The sequence below is a fragment of the Clarias gariepinus genome, chromosome 24 (genome assembly GCF_024256425.1).
Source record: "Clarias gariepinus isolate MV-2021 ecotype Netherlands chromosome 24, CGAR_prim_01v2, whole genome shotgun sequence".
In the NCBI taxonomy this organism is placed as follows: Eukaryota; Metazoa; Chordata; class Actinopteri; order Siluriformes; family Clariidae; genus Clarias; species Clarias gariepinus.
The window spans coordinates 6,822,630-6,849,998 of NC_071123.1; the positions used below are offsets into that span (position 1 = coordinate 6,822,630).

Here is a 27,369-nt window from a genome sequence, read left to right on the forward strand (position 1 = left end):
GTAGACAGGCTTGTGTGTGATTGTACTTAGATATCAAGGGAGCATGGAAGGCCCACGGATAAATAGTAATACAATGTAATAGGTTCTTGCTTTATATATATGTGTGTGTGTGTGTTAGGTATGGGAGACATGGCGGTGTCCAACTCAATAGGCAGTAATATATTTGACATCTTGCTGGGATTGGGCTTCCCATGGATGCTCAGAACGCTGGTGGTCGAGCATGGATCATCGGTGAGCGCGCTTCTGCTCCTTTACTCTAACTGCATTTTTATATATTCATAATGTTCCTATTGATTATTCCTCTGATATTACTATTGCTGTTAGTTCTCAGGATGACGAAACCTGTACTAGATTTAGATTTAGATTTTTTCCTTTTCATGTATTGCCAGGTGTCAATCAACAATAAAGGTCTGGTCTACTCAGTTATCCTGCTACTAGCATCCGTCTTCCTCACTGTGAGTAACACACATTCATCTTATGCTGACACACACAGTATTTTTTCACCCACAGTGCCGTATATGCTCCTTCCCGTTTTTTTTGTTGCATATTTAAGTGATTCAGATCATCAAAGAAATTTTAATATTACACAAACATAACTCGAGTAAATACAAAATGCACTTTTTAAATTATGATTTCAAAAAGGTTTCCAAACTGTCCTAAAGACCACAGAATGAACAGTGATTAAACACATTTATTTATTTATTGTTTAGATTTATATTTCACTTGCCACATACAGGCCCTGATTACTGCCAGACCTGTAGAATCAAGAAATCTCTCAAGTAAAACCCGTCTGACAAAGTGAAGCACGGTAAAAAATCTCGAAAAAAAAAACACGAACGCCGTAGTCTTTTGCAGCTGGGGGCCTGGAGAGAGCTGATTGGCCGAGCTAAGTGGGAGTCCCTTAGCGCTCTGACCTTAATTACGACTCTACGGCCAATTAGGGGCGTCTGTGAGCTTAAGCAAACGGAAGAAGCGGATAGCGCTGTCCTCCGAGTGTGTTACGTCGGCCCCAACTGTGCGTGAGCGAGCAGTTCGAAAAGATGCGGTCGGCTGGCATCACGTGGTTCGGAGGAAACACGTGATAGTCTTTGGCCCTCCCTTCCGGACTGACTGGTAGTAGTAGCCTTAATGTGGAGCCCCCTAGTGCCAGGGAGGAATTTGATACAACTTAAATTTACATGCGCGCTGTACACACATGCATACAGACACAAAATAAAATATGTTTTGCAAACACACGTGGTCACAGTGTTATAGTAAAAAAACCTGAGTGTACAGATGTTGATTATACCAGTAAGAGACGCGCACTAAGACCCAGCAGGGGAGACGATTAGAAAGAACATTGGCTCAGTTGTGATCACATGATGCTCGGCGTCAAAACAAGAAGCACATGCGTTATACATGATACTCGGTGCTCATAAACCAAGACTTGTTCGTTTTCCAAGTCAAAATTTATTACAAATCTTTGCTCGTCTTTCAAAACACTCGCAAACCACGTTACTCGCAATCCAAGGTTTCATTGTATCATTAAAAGCTGTATCACAATCATTTAAGTGTGATTGATATGCCAAAAAAAACTGGAAAGTGGCACTTTTTTTTTTTTTTTAACACTTTTTCACGGCTCTGTATCCTGTTGTTTCTGTAGTTGAGGTCTTTTCATTGGTGAACTAAACAATGCTACACATAAACATTAATCTTATTCTTTGATTTTTGTATTTTGTTGTATTAATTTCATGAGGATAACCAACAGAATCCCCAAAATATGTTAAAATATCAGTTTTATACATATTGTGTCATTTATTTTGCATCCAAGTATTTACTTGTGCGCTTTCTTGTGCACCCAGGTGCTGAGTGTTCACCTGAATGGCTGGAAGCTGGACCGGCGTTTGGGTTTGGGCCTCATGCTGCTTTACTCAATCTTCCTCCTCTGCTCCATCCTCTTTGGGCAGCTTTAAAGAAAAATAATAATAAATCTGTGTACATCCCGACTTCCATCCAAGTCCAGCAGTCAAACCAGTTTAGTTTTCGTTTCGATTCATTTACACTGGACGTGATGTTAACCTGAGCTGAATCTCAGGCTAAGCAGAGACAAGTGGAGGAAACTAAAGACAGAGACTAAAAGCTCAGAATGAAAGGTTCTGAAGCCGCCTTCGAACGGACGACTAATGCAGTTACACTGTACATGTACAGCTTTGTTTTCTTTTTATTTCAGTTCACACACTGAATCATGTCTAAACAGAGTTCCGCTTCATCCAGAAAGGCACTGCCGTCCACGCCTGTGTGGATACAACAACAGGAAAGGTGACCATGCATTGTCCCGGGTTTAAACTTTGTAGCATTGCTCTAAAAAGAAACAAAAATGTCCATCTTCTTTATTGTGGCTGCACATTTAGGAACACGACACTATGAAACAAATCAGCCTGGACGAACAATCACCTCTCATGTTTCTATTTACTGTTTAATCCATCCAGAAGTCGCTTTCATCCAAAGTGGCGTACAGGAGAGGGAAAATCCGAGCACAGAATCTGATCCAAGCGCTACCGAGCAGACGAGGGTGAGAGGTTTGAGCTCGCAGCATTGTAGGACGAAACATTTATGAAAAAAATGGTATGAGACCTGAAAACAAGACGAGAAACCAGTTGCACCAGCTGAACTCCACCTCAGGTTGAGGTTTGATTCTGTGTGCCATATACACACTTACGTAGTATTGCCGATATTATCAGGATATCTAGTCGCTGATTCGAATAGATATCGTGCATTGCGTAAAAGTCCAGTTCCAATATTATTTATTTATTTATTTTTAGATTTTGTTACAATTTTGAACAAACTTGCTGTGTCGCCTGCCAATGTGTGAATAGTTCAGAGGGCACCACCTGCAGGATCATAAAGGAACTGCAACATTTTAACCAACTCAACTGGAGAACGTATATACAGTAGAACCTCGGTCCACGAACGTCTCAGAGTACGATCAAATCGGTTTACGACCAAAAAATTTGCCTAAAGCTCCTCGGAACACGACCCAGAAACCTGCTGTCGCTATTGGTTGAATAAAACCGCGAGTGCATCGTGTAGCATCAGGTCCATTAGTTCGTGGTCACAGATCATGCACATAAAATAATTTTGTGCAATTTGGGGTGATGTCCAAGCCTTTGCCAAGATGTATCATCTGAACAAAATTATTTTTGTGCAGTGCAGAAGAATCAAATGTTTAACAAACAAAAAAGGGAGAAAACCCAGTATTATTATGGACTGGAACTCTGTAGAGGTGTAGCTCAGTGGTTAAAGCATTGGACTAAAGTTCGGAAGGTCCCAGGTTCACACCCACCAAGTTGCCGCTGTTGGGCCCTTAAACAAGGCTCTTAACCCTTAACTGCTTAGATGTTATACTGAGATAGAATGTGAGCGGCTCTGGATAAGGGCGTCTATGCCGTAACGTATATGGAAATGATTCTCCTCCCAAACACTAACCTCCTCTCCTCCAATCCATCACGTCAGAGTCTAGTCTAAGAAAAGTGCTCGAATGCTATGTGTACAAGTAGAAATGTAATGTACTCTATTATTATTGTAAAATTATGTCTTTTTCATACTTTGTGATAAAAAAAAATGCACCAAATGTTAAAAATAATTATATAGAGTCATAGAGAGAACAGATTGATTCTCATGACAGTGTATTCCTATGGAGAAAACTGAATCAGGTTATGTGAACCGAGGTTCCACTGTAAAATAGAAATCATTAAAATCATCTATTTTGCAGTTAATGTGGCCATACATATGATAATCATGATATTTATCCCATATGGATTTGGGATTTTCTCCCACATCACTAGTAACTACGCTGACTTATCATCTTCAACATAAAAACTCAGGCAGTGCGTGAACACTAGCTTATGTGAGAGAAATATCTACAGTGCGAGGTGAGTGAAAATAACCAGGTCTTACCCAGTAAATTGTTTTTGGCAGTCTCTCTCTATCGGTCATTCGCAAGCATTGGATCCCACGCAGTGGAAGAAAAACAGATAAAACATAAAAAAAATGTGGAATAAATTCTGCTTTTCTCGACTCAAACCAACTTAAGAATAACAAACTGAGTAACCTTTACGTGTGAACATTTAGGAAACAAACAAAGCTCAAGAAAATGTTCCAATACTGTAAATCACATTACATTATGTACAGTACAAATACACCGAACCATATCTGTTCCTGACTCTGATTAGTGCCATCAGCTGTTTTGTGCACTACAATACAGTACAGTACATGGCGGCTGTCGTTCGAATACTTTTGACCACCTCCAAGCATGGATAAATGAATGACACGACAATGTCGTAGCTTTATTTAGGGCAAACATTCCACCTGCTAGCGATAGGGGTAGGGTTTCCATCCCTCGTCTATTCCGCTTATCCTGTTTATGGTGCGGTCATGAGAGGCACAACCTGGATGGCCACAGATACACACACACACACACACACACACACACCTCAATTTGGGAACGCCACTCAGCCTACACCTAAGTGGCGAAGAATTAAATCCAGTCTACAGGAGGCGTTCAAGTCAAAGTGGGACTTTTGACGGCGTAGAATAACAACGCAGTTATGAGAGTAAAAACTTTCTGTATTTCTCTATATAATCCCCTGCTACACTAATTCACTTATCCCAGTGTTTCGGATTCCATCAAGGTGGAAAGTTTTCTTGGTACGCCAGAGCCATAATTACCCTGCCTGCTTCACATCTCAAACGCCGGCCTCCCAGGAACTCCTTCAATGAATGATTAATTGGCGGATGTGGCGATAACTCTCAGCTGAGTCCCTGTAATGTGTAAAGTGGTGTTTGTGAACGATTGTGTGTACAGCCCCCACACACACAGATGCATCTCTTCCGCAAGCTGGCGATAAGTTATCCACTGATTTCCAAGAATCAGGGATTTCACTATCTGAATGTTTACAGGGACTGACTGGAGAGCAACCTGGTTATTCACAGGCGTACGGCCTTCTTTAAGACGTTTGCTCTATTTACATGTTTTATTACGGTGGAGAATCTCATCATCGTACCGTGTCTACAAATGTTGATTGGTTTTATGCCAAAAATGGCATCACAAAAGTCCCGGTTTGACTTGAACGCCCCACTTCATTAAATTGTTATTTTTTTTTAAGTAGTAACTCAAGGATGGTGGCCATTAACCTTGAGACTTGCCTTCGCTAGTTTTGACTTCAGCTGGTGCAACCACATGCAGGTGTTTATTGTATAAATGAAGAGAAGTGCTTTCAGGTCTTTTATAAAAGTTGACCTTTAACGTGCTGTGATTTATTCCCCCCCACAATAATAGCTCGTGTTGCGATACATTGCATGCGCCCCCATCAGGTAGGAACGGCTCGCTTGTTCGGCTCCGATTTCTCACCTCTGACGTCACAATTAGTCCGAGTCGTGTCTGTATACTGTACATAATCTTGTGTTTGTAACAAAAAAGTAACTGTTTTGCACTGACTGTAGCAATACTTCAGAAGAGCGGACGAGGACGTCCTTTTGTGTTTCAGACTTTTATTCTTAGCGTCAATTAGAGCCACAGAGATTTCACTAGTAGCATTTCCTGCACAAAAACAGGCTCATTATGTCTTTTTGTTGTTTGTTTGTTTTGTTTCTGTTCACAGCTTTGAAACAGATTTTTAGAAACAGTGACGTGAACCCTTTGGATTTTTAGCATTTCTAGAATAGCACTGTTACTATTTAAGTTTTTGCAGTGAGCGTCACAGTGTTTGATAAGTTTGTACGGGTTTTGTTATCCTGGTTGTGTACGTTTAGGGTACGATCAATGTTTATATTACTGAGATCTTTAAAATATATATATAAGTGTGTACAGCATTATTAGTATTAAAAGTACAAAAAGTCTTCTTTATCGTGGCTGAATGTTTACTGAAAAATTATATAAAAAAAACAATTGACATAGTTTTATAAAGAGCAGATGTTCAGAATCCTAGATTTGTGATGTTTTTAATATTTATATCAAAAAATAAGACTGAAGAAAAAAAAACAGAAGTATGTTGATATAGTGTGACTTATATTTTAGGGCATGTTTTAAAACCTGTGTTTGATGGACTGCATCCTTCCAAATATCTTACAGTAGGCTATGAGTTGTTAATTAGTCAAATTATTGATTATCCCCCCGATTTGTCAGAATATTTTCCTCAAGAATTCGATGTCTTAGTTGATGTATATATTTATTTACAAATTATTTGTCTTGTTTCTTGATTGTACTTTAAAAGAAAAACACACACACCCTAATATATATAAATATATCCTACATTACTCATGTTACTGAACATTGTTTCTCCACTCTATTGTCACTTCGATCCTCACACACGAGGACTGTAACGGTTTATTTTAAGCACACTACTACTTAGAAAAGTTTTTTTTTTCCCCCTTTCCTTTTTTTTCACTCCAAATCTTGTGTTGAATTCTTGTGCTCATCTGTAAAGAATTCCTCATCGTCACCAGCTTTAATGAAGGATTTAAACATTCTCCGAAATGCTTTCAAATTCCACCTATGACACCACAGAAGAAAGGGAACTGTATCATTTAGATTTAAATAAAGTAACTATTAGAAACCTTTGTATGTTGTTGAGTGCAATAAACAGACCAATGTGCAATAAGATTAGTAGCGCTTGTATATTTCTGTCCAGGATTTAGCACTGCTGTAAATTAGCCCTGTGGTTTTGAGATACACAACAGTCAGTGGGTGAACTTTCTGCAGCTCACTAGCTCCCTCTGCTGTTTACTCTCGTGTAACACCGCATCACTCAAAGACGTTTCAAGGCAAAAGTTAAACCTTTACTGTGTCACATATACATTATTGCACACTGACATTCCTCCATCCCAGCATAACTGATGTCAGCGCGCTGGGTCAGCCATGATACAGCACCCCTGGAGCAGACGGGGTTAAGGGCCCAAAAATGGCAACCTGGTTGAGCTGGGGCTCGAACAGACGACCTTCTGATCAGTTACTCATAGCCTTTTTATGTGAGACACAGATCTGACTATGTGATAACAAAAAATAACTTATTTTAAATTCTGATTTATGCTCTTCATCCCCTCCACATGAAAACCAAATCCAGATATTATGATGCAAACTAGCTCATTTAAAGGGAGCGCTTTAGATAGATTAGGTAAGATAGAAGGCAAGTGTAGAATTTGTTAATTAAATTTAGAGACAAATATATATATATATATATATATATATATATATATATATATATATATATAATCTCCTGTTTTTTTATACAATTTATCTGTTAACAAGCTTTTTAATAGGATGGATTGGATCAACAGAAAGATTAGATTGGATATATAGGTAAAAAGATGTATAGATTAAATTAGATAGACTAGAAAGATAGCTGTATAGATAAAATTGATAAATAACATCCTGGCCAGGGTTGACATGCTGACAACTGTGTGTCAGGGGAAAAGTACAAGTCTCCATCAAAGCAAAAATGTAAAGTAATATTATATTTCCATTTATTATTTTCAGAATATTTTATTCTAAAGGAAGAAATATTTTCAGACATTACCTTTGCCATAGCATCATATTAGTAATAAAGCGTGATCATACTAAAGCTAGCACTGCTAAATTTAAAATCAGGGATTGTGACAACTGAAAATAAATTAAATAGATTTTCCAATTTCTGCTTGTCTTATGACATTATGAGAGTCTCAGATTACTTTACAGACATCCCCAATTACCTCATGTGATGCAGGAATAACATTTTCATTAAACAGCAGTAAATCAGTACTTCACCTACAACAGTACAAGTTAAGATTAAAGCAAGTGACTTATTAAAATAACCATTATCCCACCAAGGTCATCATCATCAGTACGAGTACTGACTACTACCTTACTTTACTAAATTTCCATTCTATATACAATCACGTGTCACCACAGGCCAGGTAAGCTGGATCGTAATGTATTTCTCAGCATACACACAAGTGCCATGAGGTCAGAGGCATTTGCTCTACTTTATATCCTTAAAACATTTCTGACTTTGGATCCAGACTTTCGGACCAGCCTGTAGACAAGGCATTTTAAAACACACTTCACAAACTTATTTTTTTAACTTAGGTTTGGTTTTATTTGAGGGTTAAAGTTAATCCCATGCTGTGTTTCAGTAAGAATACAGATGGTGCGTGTTGGCTCCGATCAGAATATCCAGTAGTACAAATCAGATTCAAGTTACACATACTGAACGTGTGAGAAGAAAACGACAAAGTTCTAGAGAGAGAAAATGGGAGCAGGAAAAAGGGATATAGCTGACGGGGGGGAGGGGGAATTCTGAACCAATTTAGACAAATAGAAAAAGAAAAAAAACTTAATAAAAATCTAAGGAGTTCCCCTGGGTTTTTTTTTTTAATGATTAGACAGAAGCATGTGTTCAAATACAGTGCTGTAGCAACGTTCTGCATAGAGACCGATGTGTGCGTGTGTGTGTAAAGCAACGGGAATAAAGGGACAGCAAAACACAATGACTCAGAGAGCCTGCTTTAAAATGGACACCTAAAAAATTTAATAGGAATCCCTTTAAAACCAAGCAGAGGGGGGGATAAAATAAAAATGTCCTTCGCAGGGTGTTGCATCTCCCAAAACAGACGGCTAAGATTTATCATCCCAGCTGCCATGACACAGTCAGCAATGTGTACGTGATTATAGAAATATTAACTCTGCCAATCATGGAACAGAGGAAAATGATGCCGTACCGCTACCGCATGCTGAATTAAAAGCAAAGTGAGACATAAAATAAGCCGGTACACAGACAACACTTGGCGAGTTTAATACAAATAAACCAGCAGGGGAATTTCTCCACAATGCCTATTCGCTCAGGAGGTCAATTCATGATGTGTGGATCTGATGGAGGAAAGGGGGGCGATGAAACACCACATTTAAAAATGCCCAGGGAGTAACCCAAGAAAGCAGGACGATAAACTGACATACAAGAGAGAAAGAGCGAGTGCTGAAGGAGACAGGGTGACTTCGGAGCTCTTTCGCTGACACCATGAAGACCTGAGAGGGGCGGGACCAGAGATTTGGGATGCAAGAGAGAGAGAGACAGACAGACAGACAGACAGAGAGAAAGAGAGAAAAGACCGTCCCACGTGGTGACGTCTCACTGGTTCTCATCTTCCACATCCTGCAGTGCTTCTTTACTCTGTTCTTCACCTGAAACATGAGCAGATCAGATGTCAGAAGAGATGCCATTTCATATACATAGACATCATTCTGATATTAACAATCCCACACACTACAGTCTTCATAGAAACATTACATTAATAAAATGTAATGTGTCTAAATATTCACCTTTCACTTTATTAGGAACACCTGCATGGTCATGCAGTTATTTAATAAAAATTAATAAATAATGAGCGTTTCTATTAGTGTCTCACCAGTTAATTATTAGATTCTTACATATATAAAAGCTTTTTTTTTACCCACCACTGTGTAATACAAGGGTGATTACTAATCCGAACCCTAAATGTAACCCTAACTCTTCTCACATCAGAGATCTCTTCTCGCTTCTCACAGAAGGAAGAGATCTTTGATGTCTGCGCATATTAAGCCACTTAACAGGCAGGTAAATCTGTGGTTTCAGACTCCAATCTGAATAATGGCAGTAATGTGCCTTTTGCCGGACGGCAACTGCCAAGCAAAACGATCACAGCCGCATCTGCAGTGAACCGCAGACCACGCATCCAAGAAGCAACTCGTCTTCGCGCGCGCGTGTGTGTGTGTATATATAAATATATAAATATTATATTCAACAGCACTTTCCTCTGCAGAAAACAAGAGTTGCTTTCTGAGTGGTTACGAAAGGGAGCTGATAGCAATCTGTTAGCTATTAGGATCAGCCGACTATAGGATCAGCTATTAGGGAGGTCGAAAAGGACGACAATTTTAATATGACAATTTCAATTTGATCAGTAAATCCTTACTATTATATAGGCTAGTGATTCTTCATCTTGCAAATTAAATCAATTTACTTAGCTAGACACATTTTGATAAAAACTCTTCATTAAGTACATATCCAAGGTGCTTATGTTACCAGCATAACGCACGAAGAAAGCATCGTCTGCACCAGTGTTGTCACATTTTGGTGATGGTGGAACATGAAGGGAAATTCCTTTAAAAGACATTCTCTGCATAGGAAACAGGGAGCGCCCTTTACAAGCACACCGTGGTTTGAAACACTGCCTGGGTCAACGAATCCCTATAGCTGAATTGTACATGTTAATGCTGTTAATGGTTTTATCCTTAAAGTGGAAAGTAAATATCAGCAACAAAAAAAAGCTAAAACAAAAAGTCAACTAAAGTTGCTTAATGGAAGTTCGCCCCCTCGGTCCGCCCCTCCAAACTGGCAGCAAATTCTAGATCCATCTGTCTGATGCTCCTGGTACTCTGCCAAAAGCACAGGTTCTCAGGGTCACTTGGCAAAAACAATAACAGCAAAAAGTTGGATCGATGATTTGCTGCTGTACCTCATTGTGTCCTGTGAAGAAAGTGCTATAAAAACAGTGATGCACTACTGTGCACTGGTTGTCCTAAAACATGAGCGCGCACGCACAGGGATGCTCCAAAGACTGAGCGTTTTGTTTTGTTAAGTGTCCAAAAAGCTCACTCAGACACAAGGTGCCGTGTTGTACAAAAATATAAACTACACACGACCATGTTAACTGAACTGTAAATTCGTTTAGACACAGGAACACCACTGGGATTTCTCGGGCCGTTCGCTGCTTGGCGACGTTACCAAGGCTACAGTGCGGCCAACTGCCTGACACCGACGCGTGGTGAAGAATTAGCAAGGAGCAACACAAAGGCCCAGAAACAAAAGGGACAGGAATAGAAATCGGTGATGTCATACAAGCTAAGCTAGCTAAAGCAAGACTTCAGACTCGCGCAAAATTTTAGCTATATAGACTGATCTACTGTGAACAGAAGGAACACACCGCCCTCATGACAAAGATCTAAGGACATACACACACACACAGCAGGATCCAGTGAAGTTAGTGAGAAGCAGAGGAGCAGCAGGGGTGAGAAAGAAAAGGTGAGAAGCACAGAAGATAGATAACTTACAAAAAGGAGCTCTAGTGGGAAATGAGGGAGGGGGGTGGCGGTCCTTATGAATCTACGCCAGTGACACGGAGGAAAGAGCAAGAGGTTAGAGAAATGAGAATGTGTTACAGAGAAGTAAAATAAAAGAGCAAAAAAAAAAAACCTAAATAAAATAAAAATGGGTGAAAAGGAAAAGAAATAGAAACTAAATAAACTGGCTAATTAGAACTGAAGACATGGCAGACAAAGAAAAAAAAAAAAACAGCTGTAAACAAATATAATATAAAGATAAACCCTGATCGAAACGAGAGACATGGCAGAATGGTAAAGATCGGAAATTGTATTTGCTGTAAGGCTGAGAAATCAGGGCCACGAAAGGAAGTGTTCAATGAACCATGTGTCAATCAAAGTACAGCTGTCGACCTAAATGAACAACACCTCAGGGCCGCACTCTTACCGTCTCCCTGCATGTCTGAAGTCCATAGTGTCAGGTTGTCGCGTAGCAGCTGCATGATAAGTGTCGAGTCCTTATAGCTCTCCTCGCTGAGCGTGTCCAGTTCTGCTATCGCATCATCAAAAGCCGCCTTTGCCAACCTATTTAAGAAGAACAAAGAGTCAAAGGTCAGACTCGATGGCGAGGTGCTTCCCTTTAAAACTTCCTTCATAAAACTGCTCAAAAACTTACTTAAAAAAAAATACTTCAAACAGTATTGATTTTTCAAATATATTTTTCCTTCAGACGTTCCATCACCGTATACTATAACACCCAGGTGCCGATTTTATTGGACATATCCCAAAATTATATACATGTTATAAATGTTAACAAAATAGCCAAATAACTTGCACTTGTCAGTGTGTGAATAGTTCAGTGTCGAAAACCTGTCCGATTATAGGGGAACTGCAACATTTTACCACCTCAAATGCACACAAATATTTTAAATATGCATAAAAAAAAACTATTAATCTTTTTATTTTTAAGTCAGTGTGACAATACATTAATTGTTACACAAAAGAATCGTGATACATTACTAAATACCCCCCTCCCCCATGTCTAGTTAATATAGTTTTATATAAAGTTTTGCTAAAAGGAATTAACATTAGGTATACAACAGATCACTAAAGGGGGCACTGTCTTTTTTGGCATTGGAAGAAAGTTGTAAAGCAATTTAAGGAACAAAAGTAAAAGGTGCTATATAATGAAGACAGTTATCCAGATACGAATCAGACCTAACAGACGCCTAACAGACCATCAGATGGTAATAAATTAGCGAGCTGTGGTAAAGCTTCCCCATCAGATGCAAAGCTGATGATTCACAAAGGACATAAAGGGCTGGTTTGATGTTTTAACACCTCACCCAGTAAACATCAGCCTTTTCTAACGCAGCTTTCTATTACACTCAACCTGGAGGTGGCTGATGAATAAAATGCGGCACAATCAGAAAGAAGACTCTCCATCACCAGAACTGCTTTTGTGCGAGTGCTCTTCATGAATATATACGCTTAAGAGGAATACGAAGTTAAACTGGAGTCAAGACATTGTGCACTGGGATCAGGAACCGGTGTCGTTCAAATTTAAACGTTCACTCCAGAGGTAAGATCTGGTTAGAGGATAGGAATGCTATAAGGACCTGGGATGAATAAAGCATTTTCATGTCAAGGTCTCTGCCACGTTCTTTTAAAAATAAAGTAAGAAATTAGTTGAAAATTTCCAAACACCTGACAGGCAAGTGTAAGTGCATCATTAAAAAAAATCTGTTACAACATGAAGATGCAGATAAGAACCTGGAGGCATTTTTCATTTATATACACGCAGATACAAGCAAGGAGTCATAATGAAGGTGAACGTGTTGTCTAAATCACTTTGATTTCGGGCAACTTGAATACAACAAGCTTTTTTTAAAATTAAAAAAAAAAAAAAAAAAAAAAAAATCACTGAACAACCTCTCCCCGTTATTACATTCAACACTTCGTTTATCTCATGGTGGCGCACAACTGAAATGCCTGATGGGTTTGCTGCGCTTGACTCACTCAAAGCTGACTCACGTGTGTTTGTCTTTGAACCATAAATAAACCTAGTGGCCCTTCTAACTCTTGGTTTCATTTTAAAGGAAACACAGCTTAAGAAGTGCAGGATATTATACGCCACACTTAATGGTCATTAATTCAGGTAAAACTACACCACAATGCACTTTATAGGTAAATAATTACCGATTAAGGCCACAACATAATCAGATCAGAAAATATAACAAATCTGATCTGATACTATGAATGTGCTTTCACACCTTTATTTGCATCGAGGAAGCGAGTGCAGCGGGACGACCCTAAATCAACCTGACTGCAGGAAATGAACTAAACAAACTTGTTATTTTTGGGTTGCAGCATTTTTTTTTTTTCTAGATGCAAGCTGCTGAACTAAGCTTCAAGGTGCAAACCGGGCCAAAGAGCAGAGCTGGAGTGCTGCAGAAAGACTTGAGCAAGCAAATTTTCAAAGTTCATACCTCGACATTTGTATTATCATCAATTAATTTATTGATCTACAGCTCTGGGCTCTTTGTGAGTTCTCAAGTGATTTCGATGTGCATTTTTATTTATGATAAATGTTTGTTTGCACCCCTCAGAAAACATTTTAAATTGTGTGTCCCGTCAAGATCAAGCGGGAAACAGATGAAAGCATCAATTTCACTAGAGCTAATAGACAAGTGTGAAAAAGCCCTCAGGCATGATGGTAAGATAAAATTTTTTGTCACATGTACATAATAGCACAGTGAAACTGTTTTTGTACATGCATGTATATATTATTTATATATATTCTGCTCGTAAAACTGTATTTAATACATTTGAATAATACATATTTAATACAATAAAATCTATTTTGTGTTCCTATATGTATTTTCTCTCTTTCCATGCTATTCCTTCATTTTATTAAAGGAATGGCACGAGGTGGGGGGGCTGGGGTACGCGGGACGGACATGTTTCTTTACTGTGCATTTAACAATAAAACTTGAAATGAATTTCCTTAAGGTGTCCATACAGCGAGTCACTGGCGATTTTTATTTTTTTGCCAACGTCGAAAGACCCATCCGTTTAGCTATTTTGGTTAACCACAACCTCTCCCCACCCAAAAATATTTAAAAGAATCCCTTCGGAACATTGTTTGACTGCTGGTACTTCTAGTTAGTAACCTCATTAAGTAGTATAGGGATTTATTTAATGATGAAAACTTCAAAGCACAGTAGGTAAGTCAAAAATTGCTCTGGGTAAGAGCGTTGGCCAAATGTGAGAACACAAAAGTGTAATCACAGTCCTCCACTATTAGAAACTAAGCAGTCAAGAGTCCCACATTCGGGGAATTCGCAAGGATCAGAGCCGCCAAGTGCGATTAATTCTGGTAAGTTTAGTAGATTTTTGCATTGAATCTGTGCATCCCGTTACCCGAGTTACTCGTTTGGTTTTGTACCGATTAACTCCTTAATAAATTACATCCTTGATATTGCAATATGAATACATCATAATGAACCAATAAGCAGCACACTTGAAAATAAGCTGATGATTGAGATTGGATCCCAGAAGTTGTGTCTGGAGCTGACCTGCAGGCGCGGTCTGGAGAATTAAGGATCTCGTAGTAGAAGACAGAGAAGTTAAGTGCCAGGCCCAGGCGGATGGGGTGTGTCGGCGGCAGCTCGATCATGGCGATGTCGCTGGCTGCTTTGTACGCTACCAAGCTGTTCTCAGCGGCTTCCTTCCTGTCGTTGCCTGTAGCGAACTCTGCCAAGTACCTGTGGTAGTCACCCTTCCTGTACAGACAAACACACCATGATCTTGAAGCTTAATTGTGTTGAGTGGGGGGAAAAAAAAAAAAAAAAAAAAAAAACGCACTGTTGGCCTCAATTATTCGGACAGGTACGCAATCTCTGTGCACCACCACAATGGATTTGAAATAAAATAAATGTTTAATTCAAGGTTTTTACCAAAAAAATACTCAACCAATTACAGCCATTTGTTTTCTTTGGAAGTCCTTCTATTTTTACAGGATCAACAATACTACAAATTAAGATAATTAGGAATATTATACAAAAAGATTGCAGTTTTTTTTTTGTTTAATAAAAATATTTAAGTTTCCTTCATTGAGCTGCATTTCCAGGCGTTTACTGCAGCTGCAAGTTATTTCCTGTCTTTAGTTTTATCTTCAGTAAGTAAAATTATTTCAGATTAGGTGACTTGTGGTAGAAAAATAAAAATTTACATGTTCAAAGTCGGCTCAAAGTGTGAATGCAAAAAAAAAAAAAAAAAAACACTGTGTCCAGAGGAAGAAGGGAGTGCAGGCAAAAAAAGAAATGTGTGAGCAAGGAACATCTTTTGTGTGTGTGTGTATGTAAGAGAGAGAGTGTTGCTGGTATATTTTCTCTGCAGAGAGGACTTGGAAAAGAACTGGGATGTAAAATAAGGGCGTAAGAGAAGGCGGGTACCTCCCTCATATGCTTGCCGTGTGTGTATATGACTGACGTCTCTTTGCAAAAGTTACAAAAAAAAAAAAAAAAAAACTTGCTTTGTTATGAGTCTGCCGTGTCTAATGACAACATTGACCCATGACAACAGTGACCTAGTTCCACTAGGAAGCCGTGGAACTAGGTCACATGCCCGTGCCACAACACACTACCTCCACCACGTTAGACAGGTGATGTGGTATAATTCTTTATAAGACTCTCCTTCTCCATATTCAGCTCCTGCAATCATTTTACTTGTCTTAATAAATTTTGTATTTAGTAAATTTACCACATTTACTTGCTCAGAGTACAAGTAAATCTTTTAAATGTTTTTCCTCAAAAAATATATATATATAATAAATAATAATAATAATAATAATACATTGTTGATTCAAATTTTCAGCCCAAATGATCTTCACTCACATCGACTCATCTATATACAGCTTATCGAGGGTTCCTTTGAAAAGCCAATTACAAATTCAACGTTTTAAATTAACCCCAAGCTTCTTTTTTTCTCTTTCTGGGATAAAATAAGCACATGGGCAACAACAGAGCATCAAAATGTTTTTTTGGTGGTCAAATGTCCAATTTTAACCCTTTAAAAAAAAAAATAATAATAAAAGGCACCTTTTTAAGTTCAAAACAAAACATTTTTGTTGCAAATTTTTGATTTCATTTAGATTTAATTCTTTTATTTCAATCCTTCATGGTGGTGTTTCGGCCTCTTACACATATGAACACAAATACTGCTCTAGACACTGCTTAAATAAATAAAAAGTGTGAAAAGGTCAAAAAAAATCATAAAACATGAAAATTCAGTAAAGATGCGAGGATAATACAATATCGCATCTTTAAGATGCACCGATTAAACAGCCTATGACCAGAATCAATTTGATCGTCCATGACCGGTGATCAGCCTCAGACAAAATAAATTTTGTGGCAATCATGCACACGAATCAAAAAAAAAAAAAATAAATAAATAAAATAAAAACAGCCGTCTGTAGGTGGGAGCTCTTAGTGGGGATGGGTGCAATCACAATTGTAGCAATGTTAACCAATCAGGTGCTTCACAACTTACAGTGGAACCTTGTAACCTGGTCTGCGAGTGTTTTGCAAGACGAGCTAATTTTTTTAAAATAAATATGAACTTGTTAAACGAGCGAGGTCTTGATAGCCGAGTACTGTAGTACTGCTAGGCTCTTTGTTTGCCGAGTGTCACGTGATTATAACTGAGCCAATGGTTCTTCTCTCTGACGCTGTAAGATTACTGTGGGGTAACTGTTCTGCAACAACGGCCTCTAGGTTTGGGGGAATCATTCATCCGCGGAGCACAAATTTAAATTCTGCCGTCTGTAGGTGGAAGCTCTTAGTGGGGACAGGTGCAATCGCAATTGTAGTAACGTTAACCAATCAGGTGCTTCCCAATTTACAGTTGAACCTTGTAACCTTGTCTCCAAGTGGGAATCAGCAGGTCAAACATTCCAAAAACAATAAAAAAAAAATAAAAAAATTTTTTTTTTAAAGTTATCAGCCATAAAATTGCAATTGGTGCATCTTTAACACAAAAAATTAGTGTGTGTGTCTTGTGGACGTGAACATACATTTTGTAATAGAAAACCTTCGACTCGCCCGTGTTGGCTGCAGGAATGAGGTGTTTGTCCAGTACATCCAGAATGTCGTTACAGATAGATTTAAGCTCGTTCTCAACCTATAAAGGAAGCACAATTGTTTTAAATCAAGAGATAAGAAGCCAACTCTAGGGGTACACGATAGATCAATCATGAGCATTTAAAACACAGACGATTAGAATTAACAAGAGGATATACACAATTTACTTCAGATCAGATTAGACTAATGTTATCAACATAGAAAGTCCATGCAGGCTGGAAACAACTAAGTGAAATGTCTGTTCTACACAAGGAACATCTGGTCTCTATGAGCTTACAGGAAAAAATAAGACTCAACAACCCAAGGGTACTTTCACACTTGTCACACCAGCTGGAGTGCTTTTGGGGCTAAAATGTAGAAGGAAAGATGAAGAAAAAAAACTTTTTTTTTTTTTAAATCAAATATTAGCTCACATGACAGTAACCATAACATTTCCAGTGATATACTTGCCGGCTAACAATAGTGTAGTTATCGAGTAATAAATAAATAGGTTTATGTCACAGTAGCGTTTGAGCTTCTTGTGCGACTCTGCGTATACCAGTCATAGTTAAAGGAGTCGAGACATCTGCGATACGACGTGACAACACCCTCCCTCCCCAGCATGTCACAAGTTTACTTACATTCGTTTAAGAACCTGAGCTCTACAGTTGTGAATCACAGGTTTTTAAACCGAATAACAAGTAATTTAGGTTGTTGTGCAAGTGTCATGTCTCATAAATCTTATTTACTGCTTTAGCTTCTGCTCTACACTCCAGCCCAGCAGGTGGCTGTAATGCAAACAAATTGGCCATTAACTCATTGGGACGAATTGCTAATATCTTACAAAATGAGAATAATTTGTAGTAAAACATGGACACAGAAGTTGTGGCATGTTAAGGAAATTATCATATTTTTTACTCAAATTTTACCAACTTGCTTTTTATACAAGTACTAATAAAAAAAACCTGTGGGGAGGAAACAGGCTAGTGTAAAAGCATCATAAATAAGACGTCTAAACAAATAAGGCGTATTACACATTTTCAAAAATCAAATCCTCCGCTCGACAATGATGCGCCCTTACCGTTTGCCTGTACTCGCGGATCATTTTGAGTTTGTCTTCTCCGCCTTTGCTCTCCTCCTTCTGCTCGATGCTGCTGATTATCCTCCACGAAGCTCTCCGTGCACCGATTACATTCTTATACGCCACAGACAGCAGGTTCCTCTCCTCCACCGTTAGTTCCACATCCTTCCCTGCAACGCTTTTCATAGACTCCACCATTTCTGCAATCCAAACACACATCATGATACGTAAATAAAAGATAATCGAATACATACGGACGGCCTGTGAAACTTGTCAGTCCGTTTTTACTTCATTACACCTGATGTGAGCATGTCAGTCGTGACTGAGAAAAGGAAAATTTATTTACGGTGGAAAAATATATTAGAGTACACAACACCATGACTAGCAAACATTGAATACCTGATTTAGACAGGGACAGGTCCATCCATCACCTTTTGTCTGTGTGTGTTATCGAGGCTAGGTTACGTTTTCAAAAAGGCAGAGACGAAAATTTTTAAATCATGTACGATAATGAAAATTTAGCGGTGAAAGTTTATTAGACGTCCCTCTCGGTCTCTCATCATTACTTTTTTACGGCAAATGTTTGTGTATTTGCTCCTACCTGATTTTTTTCTTTTGCATACATGTGTCACACCTGGGTGTGGCATGTGAAATAAAACCAAGCCTTTCAAAAAATGTGGTTAATCAAAATGTATTCTTGTCTTAAAAGGGGCAATTACTTTTTCATTTTTTTTAGGGCCAGGTAGGTTTGGACAGCTTAAACACCCCCCGAATAATAAATGAAATCAACCAAAAAAATAAAATAAACTGTATTCAATCGATTTATCTTTAATATTAAAATTAGTTTTATGATCCGAATCAGCGTGACAAAAATAGATTTTTTTTTTAACTTAAATCTAAAGCCTAGATCTGAAGGAATACAAGCCATTTCTAAATGGCTTCTAATACAAGTTATTTCGGTGACCTTTAACCTTTCCCACTGAGCACGTTGCCAGGCAACCCTCAAGTTAAGGAGGGGGAGGTTCTTGGCCATTACATCTTTTTTGCCCAAGAACTGGGATGACAGGTTAAAGAGCGTTCAAGGCCTCAGGCCATACAGCAAGTGTCAGCACTACACAATAAAAGCTGTTAGTTTAAAAACAAGGTCAGCTAAGACAGAAAGAACTGCATGTACTCTGCCCAAAGGCATGACTAAATTCACTACTATAGTACATGAGATCAAGTTGCCTTCTCAAAGATGTAATGGTACGTCTCAAGTTGGTAGTGTGACTCAGCTTTCTGGAAATGACGGACTAAAATTAGCTCAAAGAAAAGTTAAATGTGGCTTTACTGCAGTGATTAAGGATTTTTTTTCTAGATCAGAAAAAAAAAGTCATTAACCTTTTGTTAATTATTACTGACGTCTTAACCATTTTCAATACCGAGGTCACAGATTTCAAGTTTAATGCATCATGAGTCTAGAATGATGGACAGTTGCTCAGATTCTGTGATTTTAAACGCAGCACTTAACTAAAATAAAAGCACAAAGAAAACAACCCCTTAATCTGGAAAGCCGGGAATGCAAAGCATGAACCGTAAATATTTAACTACTAAAAAAGTTCCCATTAGAACAAGTATTTATAGAATATAATACTTCTGATCAATCTAAAACTGACACACTAGATGGTTATGATGAGATCACTGCTTTTTCTCTCGTTTATTCTCTCGTTTTCGCTCGTTTATAAAATCACAGGCATTCATTAGGGCATCCACGGATAAAAGGCAAAAGTAACGGCAACATCCATATCCTAGGGTCTGTGTGCATGGAGTCATCAAACTTCTTTCATTGCTCCATGCTCACATGCCTATTCGTTGGGGTTTTTGGTGAAGGACGGAGGACAGCGGTGACACTCTCACCAGTCTGCAGCTAATCAGTAGCTTACACAGCAAGCTGCGACACCTTTCCATCACAGCCAGCATGAACTTTCACCAATTTTTGCTTCAGTGGCTCTTCTGTGGGAACAAACCAATGGGCTAGCCGCCTTTTCCTACTTGCATCACTGAGTCTTGGACCCCCCCATCCCCAGGACCCTGGCTGAACCACACTTGTTTTGGAAATGCTCTGATCCAGTTCTCTGGAAAATCTGATGAATTCCCTTGTGAAACTCGCTCATGTCCTTACATTTGCCTATTTTTACCCCAAGAACACTTGAGCCCAAAGTCAGTCTCATCTTAATCAGTGACAATACAATCGTTCCACACTCAGGAACCGTTCCAGAGTCTACATAAAGAGGTGATTTCGGGCACAACACAGCACATCAAATCAGATATAAAAGGCCAATCGTGCACGAGAACGGAAGTAGATAATCAGTGACATCAGTCTCCTCCGAAATTTTATCCAAGTAAGAGCATACTGCCATACGCTGTATCGGAGAGTAAAAATACCAACAATGTGGTTAAGTGTACCCGGGTACAGAGAATAATAATGTGATCACAGATCAGCAGAGGAGTGTGGAGCAATTCTTCCTGAGCAAGGAACCAATCGATTTAAAATGAATAACCTGAACCACCCTGAATAAAAAATAAATAAATTAATTTAAAAAAAACACTGGTAAGAAATTAATAGACTTCTACCAATGCAAGCACACTAACCAAATTTACATCCTAAAGGAAATATTTTGTCAATCTATTGGTATTTTAAATTAAAAAAAAAAAAAAAAAAAAAAAAAAAAATTAGCAACTGGTGCCTTAAATGGAGACTAAAACTTCAACAAAGACCTTGTCTAAGTGCAAGTGCATAAAGCACTGTCTTTAAACTTTTTTCCTCTTTATCCATAGATCTTTATTAAAGAGATTATAAAGAGATGCCCTTTAACAGTGTCATTCCTCCCTCTTGCTAATGGAGAGGCTGGAGAACTGCCAGCATGTTTTGCGCAGAATGCAGAAAATGTCCATTATTATTCTATAACGTTCATCTAGCATCTATTTTTACCGGATTACATGCGCAGGAGTAGAGTGTATAAAAATTTATAATAATTACCCTCTGCTTAGCTCTATGACATGCTCCAGTGCTCTGTATGATGAGCTAACGGACGTTTCTAAAGGTAGTAGGCATGCACGGCGCGAGCCTAAACACGCAGCGAGGAGCTGATTCATAACACCGTCCCAGAGGAGCCGCCTATGTCAGACAGACAAATGCACTTTCTGAAGATAAGCAGTGGAAGCAGGGGGATGATCTCATCGGAATGGGAATGTGGAGTAGCATAACGTAGTAGATCTTCGAGCCAAGGCGGATGCAGTTTTTCCAAAAAGGAGGAGGAAAAAATAAAAATGGCACAGCATATTTACTGTGCGTTGTGTTCAGTCCACTAAACTCCACTTTTCAGCATTTCTGTGCTAAGGAAACACTGAAGATTGTTAGCTTTTTATCATCAGAGAACTGCAGCTACTTTAACAACCATGTGTACGTTCCCTGCTTTGCCAAAGTTCATGCTGCAATACAGGTTAATGCTGCTGAGGCAGTTGTGCGACTGGTTGATGATAATCCACACCAGTTCAAACAAAGCTGAACATGACAAAGTTTTCTGAGTAAATGACACTCAAGCTTATGGAAAACATCTAAATCATGGCAAATTTCGATTTCGTTAAGAAAAGACAGCAAAAACACTCATACCAGTAATGGTGCTCTTGCAGACTGTTCTCTAGAGATGGAACGAACAAATCTTTGAACTTTAAAAATGTTGATTTATGTGTTATTTGACTAGAATGAGTAAAACATTGGACAAAATCTTTAAGTCACATAATGAACTAAACTCCTATATGCGTGTCTAAGGTAGTTTGACAGCCAGGGATAACGCAAGACTTGTTCCTGACTATAGAATGCATGGCGTAGAACTACACAGCAGGCGGGGGTGGGGGGGGGGGCATCAGTATTACAGCACTGCACAGGAATTCTCACAGGTCAGGAGCTTCAAGCAGGATTTTTTTTTGTCCCCTGGAAAGACGAGTAGAGGGGGAAATGTACAGAATGAGTCTGCTTTCTTCTGAGCTTATGTAAGAGAAGGAGAACCCCCGCTCCCCTTCCATCTTCTCCTGAACTCTTTCACACACTGGGCTGCGCCCCCCCCCGCGAGCTCAGGGCTGGCTCGATTCCAGCTGTACCCGCTGCCTCCTGGGATCCTGCCGGCTGCGTAGAAAGTTCTAGAAGGTAGACTTCAATAATTTATCGACCTTCATCTAGGGTCTCTAAGAGTGCCGTAACTTAAGTATACAACACAGCGGTGACATATCAGTGCAATAAACCCCATTGAACCTAAAACCAGAATGTACTAAGCTAAATATTATTCAGTTCTGCTGATTTTCAGCTATTCTTCCGTCTTTAGAACCTGCGTTATCCTGGTCAGGATCAGAGAATCCCCCTGGATGAGACAGCAATCTATGACAGGGGCATCGGACCCTAGACTTGCTTACTAAAATTGCACTCAACTTTTTGCTGTTGGGCTTTTTTTCCCTTTAAGCACAAAAATCGGCACATCCGATCATTCAATCCTCAAGACCTGAAACAGGTTTTACTCCCAATGCCCTTCTTGTTGCAACTCTCCCATTTTCTAACTTTGGAATGGCACTGTATGCAGTGGCTGGGTTGTATAGGGGTGTAGGGTTAAGACTCCTGCCCAAGGATCCAACATTGATGACCTGGCAGAAACAGAACCTTGACAGTGAGCCAACACTTCCCGCACTCATTGATAAATAAAAATACAAGCCAGTGTAAAAGGATACACATTTTAAATGCAGCAAATCATTTAAAATGTGTATCAAAAGCAATGTATTAATTTCTGATAAAGTGACTACATATAATTAAAGTACACTAGGACACTAAGCAAACCAGAACCAATAAAAATGTTAACAAGTTCATAACAAATGACTAAAAGCTCAAGTGACTCAAGTCAAATACAAATGTGCTAAAATAAAACGTCATAAAGCACTGAAAAAAATGTGAAAGTTAAATACATGTGAGGATCTTGACTTTTTTTCGTTTAACCTATTTAAAAAAAAGGGTGGGGGCAATAAAGGGGAAAAAATATTTTTCCTTTCCGTACAAAAATCAGAAAAAGTTTTTTGTTTGTTTTTTGGGGCATTCTGGTAAATACCTAGATACCTGCTGAACAGGTCGGACCAGACAACTGGACTACACGAGTTTTACTTCACAGAAAGGTCATTTCTTAATCCTTCTTGGTTCTATGGCGAACGCTGCTCAGTGCATAAAAAAAATCATTTAAAAAAAGAAACATGTACAAGCATGTATTCTCATCAGCAACCTGCTCTCAGTACATCCTCACTACAACCTCTAATCACACCACTTTTACTTGCCCTAGATATCTGAAAGTGACCCAACTTGCACCAACATGTTCAAGCCTGCGTACTGGATCAGTCCTTAATTTAGCGCAGAATACTCCCTCTACGGTTATGCATCGAAATCCAGAACCACTGGTACTCTGGAGTACCTGAGAAAGCAGAAAAAGCTGATGTATAACCAACCTAAAACCTGTTATATAACCAACTAAGCGGCTTTTAGTATAACAGCAGAATGAAGCAAAGGCTAGGGTGCTGATAATTTTAAAACCTAATATAAAAAATATGGCATGCAGACTAATGACATACAAATGCAACATGCATATCAAAATAAAGCATCCTTTATTGTAGTGCACTATACTGGCTCAACAATGTGGTTACTTCATATACTAATGTTAACTATAACACTAGCATTTGGCATCACTTGATAACTTGTGTAAGAAATGCCAAACCTAGCTTAAAACTATTGATGCTTAATCATTTCTGAAAAAATTTTTTAAAGATAAATTGTAAGAATGCTCCCTAAAGCTAGGGAGAAAAAGAAACAACGTCTGAAGTGTCATGCTGCCCAAGTGAAAAGCGTTTCTAGCCAGAGTTTTTGCAAAATGCTGGCATCTGACGTGACCCGCAAACAGTTTCATCTGATCTGGACTATTTTTAGCTCTGCGTGTACATTCAAGTTATTCTTACACAGTACTAGAACAAAAAATCTGTAAGGCGCTATTAAAAACAGGAACAAAAGTTAAAACAATTCTGTGCTATGCCTACTATTATATTAGAATTTTTTTTTCTTTCAAAAGTAACCCCCTCATGTACCTTCCTACTTCATTAGCTGTGGCTGTGTAGGTCAGAGGATGCAATTGATGCATCCGGAGGGGAACTGATTACATCAATTCTAAACAGCGACCTGTGCTTAAGTACGATTGCCCTCCATATCTGTGCCCAGGTATGCTGTACCAGAGCGCGGAACGATTGTTTTCACCAATCAAACTTTGGAGTGAAGTGTTATCAGAAATTATCCCAGGGCCCTAATGTGAAAGCACCCTTAGTGTTTGTCTACCCTGAGCTCTTACCTCCTTGTACGTACACTCTGTTCATCATAGATCATAAATTTCTCAAGCCTATAGAGCGTTTGCTTTTAACGCCACCACCGCTTGGCCTTGATCTGTTTTCTGGAGTGCTGCCATTTGATTCATCTAATCTCATCACCGGTTTGGTGTCTATAAATCAATTAAGTAAAAAAGAAAATTTTACTTAACATTGATAAACTGTGTCAATTAAACACCATTGTTCAGTGGTGGTCAAAAGTACATCATATAACATGTATTACCGTTCTCCATGTGTACAAATCAGCCGATCTGACTAATTTGATTACTTTGAGAAGCTGGGCGGGGGGCACCTCTGCACAAAAGTCCCCAAAACTTTTTTCAGATCAATTGTAAACTCCTGTGGCAAAATTCTAAACATCATTTCAGGAAGCAATCAATCAGGAATGGAACGAGCAAGTGATACCAGAGTACTGCAGATGTTTCTGCCTCCATGCCTAGTCGAATCCATTTTTTAAACACTAAGTTTTCACATTAGGCACAACTGATTTGTATCGTGCCCAGTAACGATTGCTCCGCCTCCCCTGCATTCACTTTTTTTTTTTTTTGCCCTCCATACTCTGGTAAGTTTAAGTATTTACACTCTTCTATACAGCAGGTGGTTTGTGAGGCGCCATTAAACACAAGAGAAGAACAAGGAAGTTATCTTTGCTCTGCGCCTAATATTACTGATATTCCTGAAATAAATAAATAAATAAATAAATGTTAAGAGCAAAATTGTGCATGCCTTCCCACTTTATCAGTTATAGCTGTGTAAGTCAGAGGATGAGATTGGTGTGTGCAGGGACAGATTTCGGGTAAGTGATCTACTCCTGTTCTCAGGTACAACTGACCTCAATATCAGATTTGATCCGTGCCGACTTGGTTCTTAAGCGTGGAACGATTATGTTCTCACTAGTAAAAAAGCGAACCAGACTTTGGGGTCAACCGTTCTTAAAAATGATGCAATGAAACCAATAGCAACATCTCGCAGGAATAATATTAAAACTACAACAACCAGGATACCTAAGAAGAGAACAATTTTAAAGCTTGTAAAAGGATAAACAAGTGTATTATGTTTAAGGGTGAATTATTTCCTTTAACTCCGTTTTAAATCCTGCTGCTTTTCACTCCTTATGCATGCCTATAAAGCAAACTGCACTGCTCCAACACGGGAAAGCATTTCTCCGCAGTCTATTAAACATAAATCAGTCACAGCAGTGCTCTGGTTTGTAGCGCTAGTCCTGTTTTACCAGATTACATTCTAAGTCTTGTAAACCACATGTGCTGCCTGGGTAGTATGGGAACGCTCAGGTTAGGAGCATTGAGAGCAGCATTAATACGGCTAATAAAACAATGCAATTATTTATAACGCTTCTCGCCCCAAAAAAAAGTTTGAGTCATACGACTTGGTCTAAATATCAAGTTAGGAACGCATGGTGTGAAATAAAATAAGCTAGCTGCTTACTGCAGCGTTACTCGAGTCCAGGCTAACGCTATTACAAATGAACGGTGCTAATTTTGATAAATATAATACACCTATAGCACAAACCAAGTCAGCCTCAATTGATTAAGGTCTAAATGTGGATTTAAGTAAATACGTAATACATCTCTATTGATTAATTTTAGAGTTTAAATCCACATGAAACGCCAAATGTTAATAAGGTGACTCGGGGATACAGGGCTAGCCTGCTAGCTAGCACGCCGTTAGCCTGGAAATAAAGCTTTCATCTGATCTAACAATGTCAGCGTGTCCAACCGACCACACGCTGTGACATTCATTACCATCTAATCCTGTTTAATATTTGTAACTAATTTTATAATTATAAAATATATGTTATTGCAAAGAATAGGACTGACTTTGGCTTGGTTTCAACGGAATAGGGCCTCGGCTGTGCTGTGCTCGCGCTACTCCCCCCTCCCATCCCATCCCATTCCATTAATCATAACGGCTTAATAAAAGAGTCACTCCTTCTCAATTAAAAACTCAGAATTGCATTTTATGTGCGTAAATAATATTTCACAAAGTAGATATACCTGCTCACACCAGGTTCGGGGTTCACTTAGACATTAAACGTGTTTTAAAACGACTTGGAAAGGGGGCCTGGAAAGAAGCTAACATGCTAACAGGAGGAGGTGTGGAGTAAGGAGCGCGCGCAGACCTCACGCGACAAACACTGAAGACTCACCGTCGTATCTCTCCGCTTGCTCGGCAAGTTTCGCCTGGTACACAAAGTGCTCTCGGTCCATGGTGCTCGGCGTTCGGGACAGAGCGACGAAAAGGAGGGGAAAGAAAGGCTCAAAAGGTGGGCGAGTCTGTCCGAGACAGTCAGTGGTTCCTTTAGGAGCGAGCAACACCACAGCAGCCGGGCTTCCCGCTCTCTACCGGTAGCTAATAACGCGTCATTTTTCTGCACCCGTATTCCAATATAGAGCCACGCCTCCCGTTAGACAATTGGCTTCCTAAGAGCTCGTATTCCCAGAACGAACAACCAATCAAATCATAGCATGTGCGACAGCCGTTCAATGAGTAGGAGGGGCTAAACAGAAAACGGATAGGGGGAAAAATGGGTTCCAAAGATGGCGTCGGGGCTCCATACAGGAAGCAGGGTGCTGTTCCTCACACGAGTTCGTGGCGCAAAACCACAATTAATTTTTTTA

The 27,369-nt window shown here is 39.1% G+C and overlaps 2 protein-coding genes across 2 annotated transcripts in view; one reads left to right on the top strand and one right to left on the bottom strand.

The window, feature by feature from the left end:
* LOC128512142 (sodium/potassium/calcium exchanger 3) overlaps positions 1–2,695 on the top strand; it is a 47,953-nt gene extending 45,258 nt beyond the window's left edge. Inside the window, exons 15-17 of the mRNA XM_053485266.1 lie at positions 119–231; positions 390–455; positions 1,842–2,695. Coding sequence (XP_053341241.1) covers positions 119–231; positions 390–455; positions 1,842–1,952 — 290 coding nt within the window. The 3' untranslated portion in view covers positions 1,953–2,695. The remainder of the gene's footprint in view (positions 1–118; positions 232–389; positions 456–1,841) is intronic.
* Positions 2,696–8,083: 5,388 nt separating this feature from the next.
* Positions 8,084–27,116, bottom strand: LOC128512143 (14-3-3 protein epsilon-like). The gene is made up of 6 exons (XM_053485267.1): positions 26,898–27,116; positions 18,293–18,492; positions 17,166–17,272; positions 14,668–14,874; positions 11,538–11,674; positions 8,084–9,193 (listed from the first exon to the last, which is right to left on the bottom strand). Exons 1-6 carry the CDS (start codon positions 26,956–26,958, stop codon positions 9,141–9,143), a joined length of 765 nt encoding a protein of 254 aa, XP_053341242.1. The 5' UTR covers positions 26,959–27,116; the 3' UTR covers positions 8,084–9,140.
* Positions 27,117–27,369: the final 253 nt, after the last annotated feature.

What these genes read in the sequence shown, in the direction of transcription:
- LOC128512143 (XM_053485267.1), bottom strand. Translation starts at nt 26,958, where the DNA reads ATGGACCGAGAGCACTTTGTGTACCAGGCGAAACTTGCCGAGCAAGCG. An exon ending in GCAAGCGGAGAGATACGACG is followed by an intron (nt 18,493 to 26,897) that starts GTGAGTCTTCAG and finishes TTTGGATTGCAG; the next exon opens with AAATGGTGGAGTCTATGAAA. An exon ending in AAGGTTTTCTATTACAAAAT is followed by an intron (nt 14,875 to 17,165) that starts GTATGTTCACGT and finishes TTGTCTGTACAG; the next exon opens with GAAGGGTGACTACCACAGGT.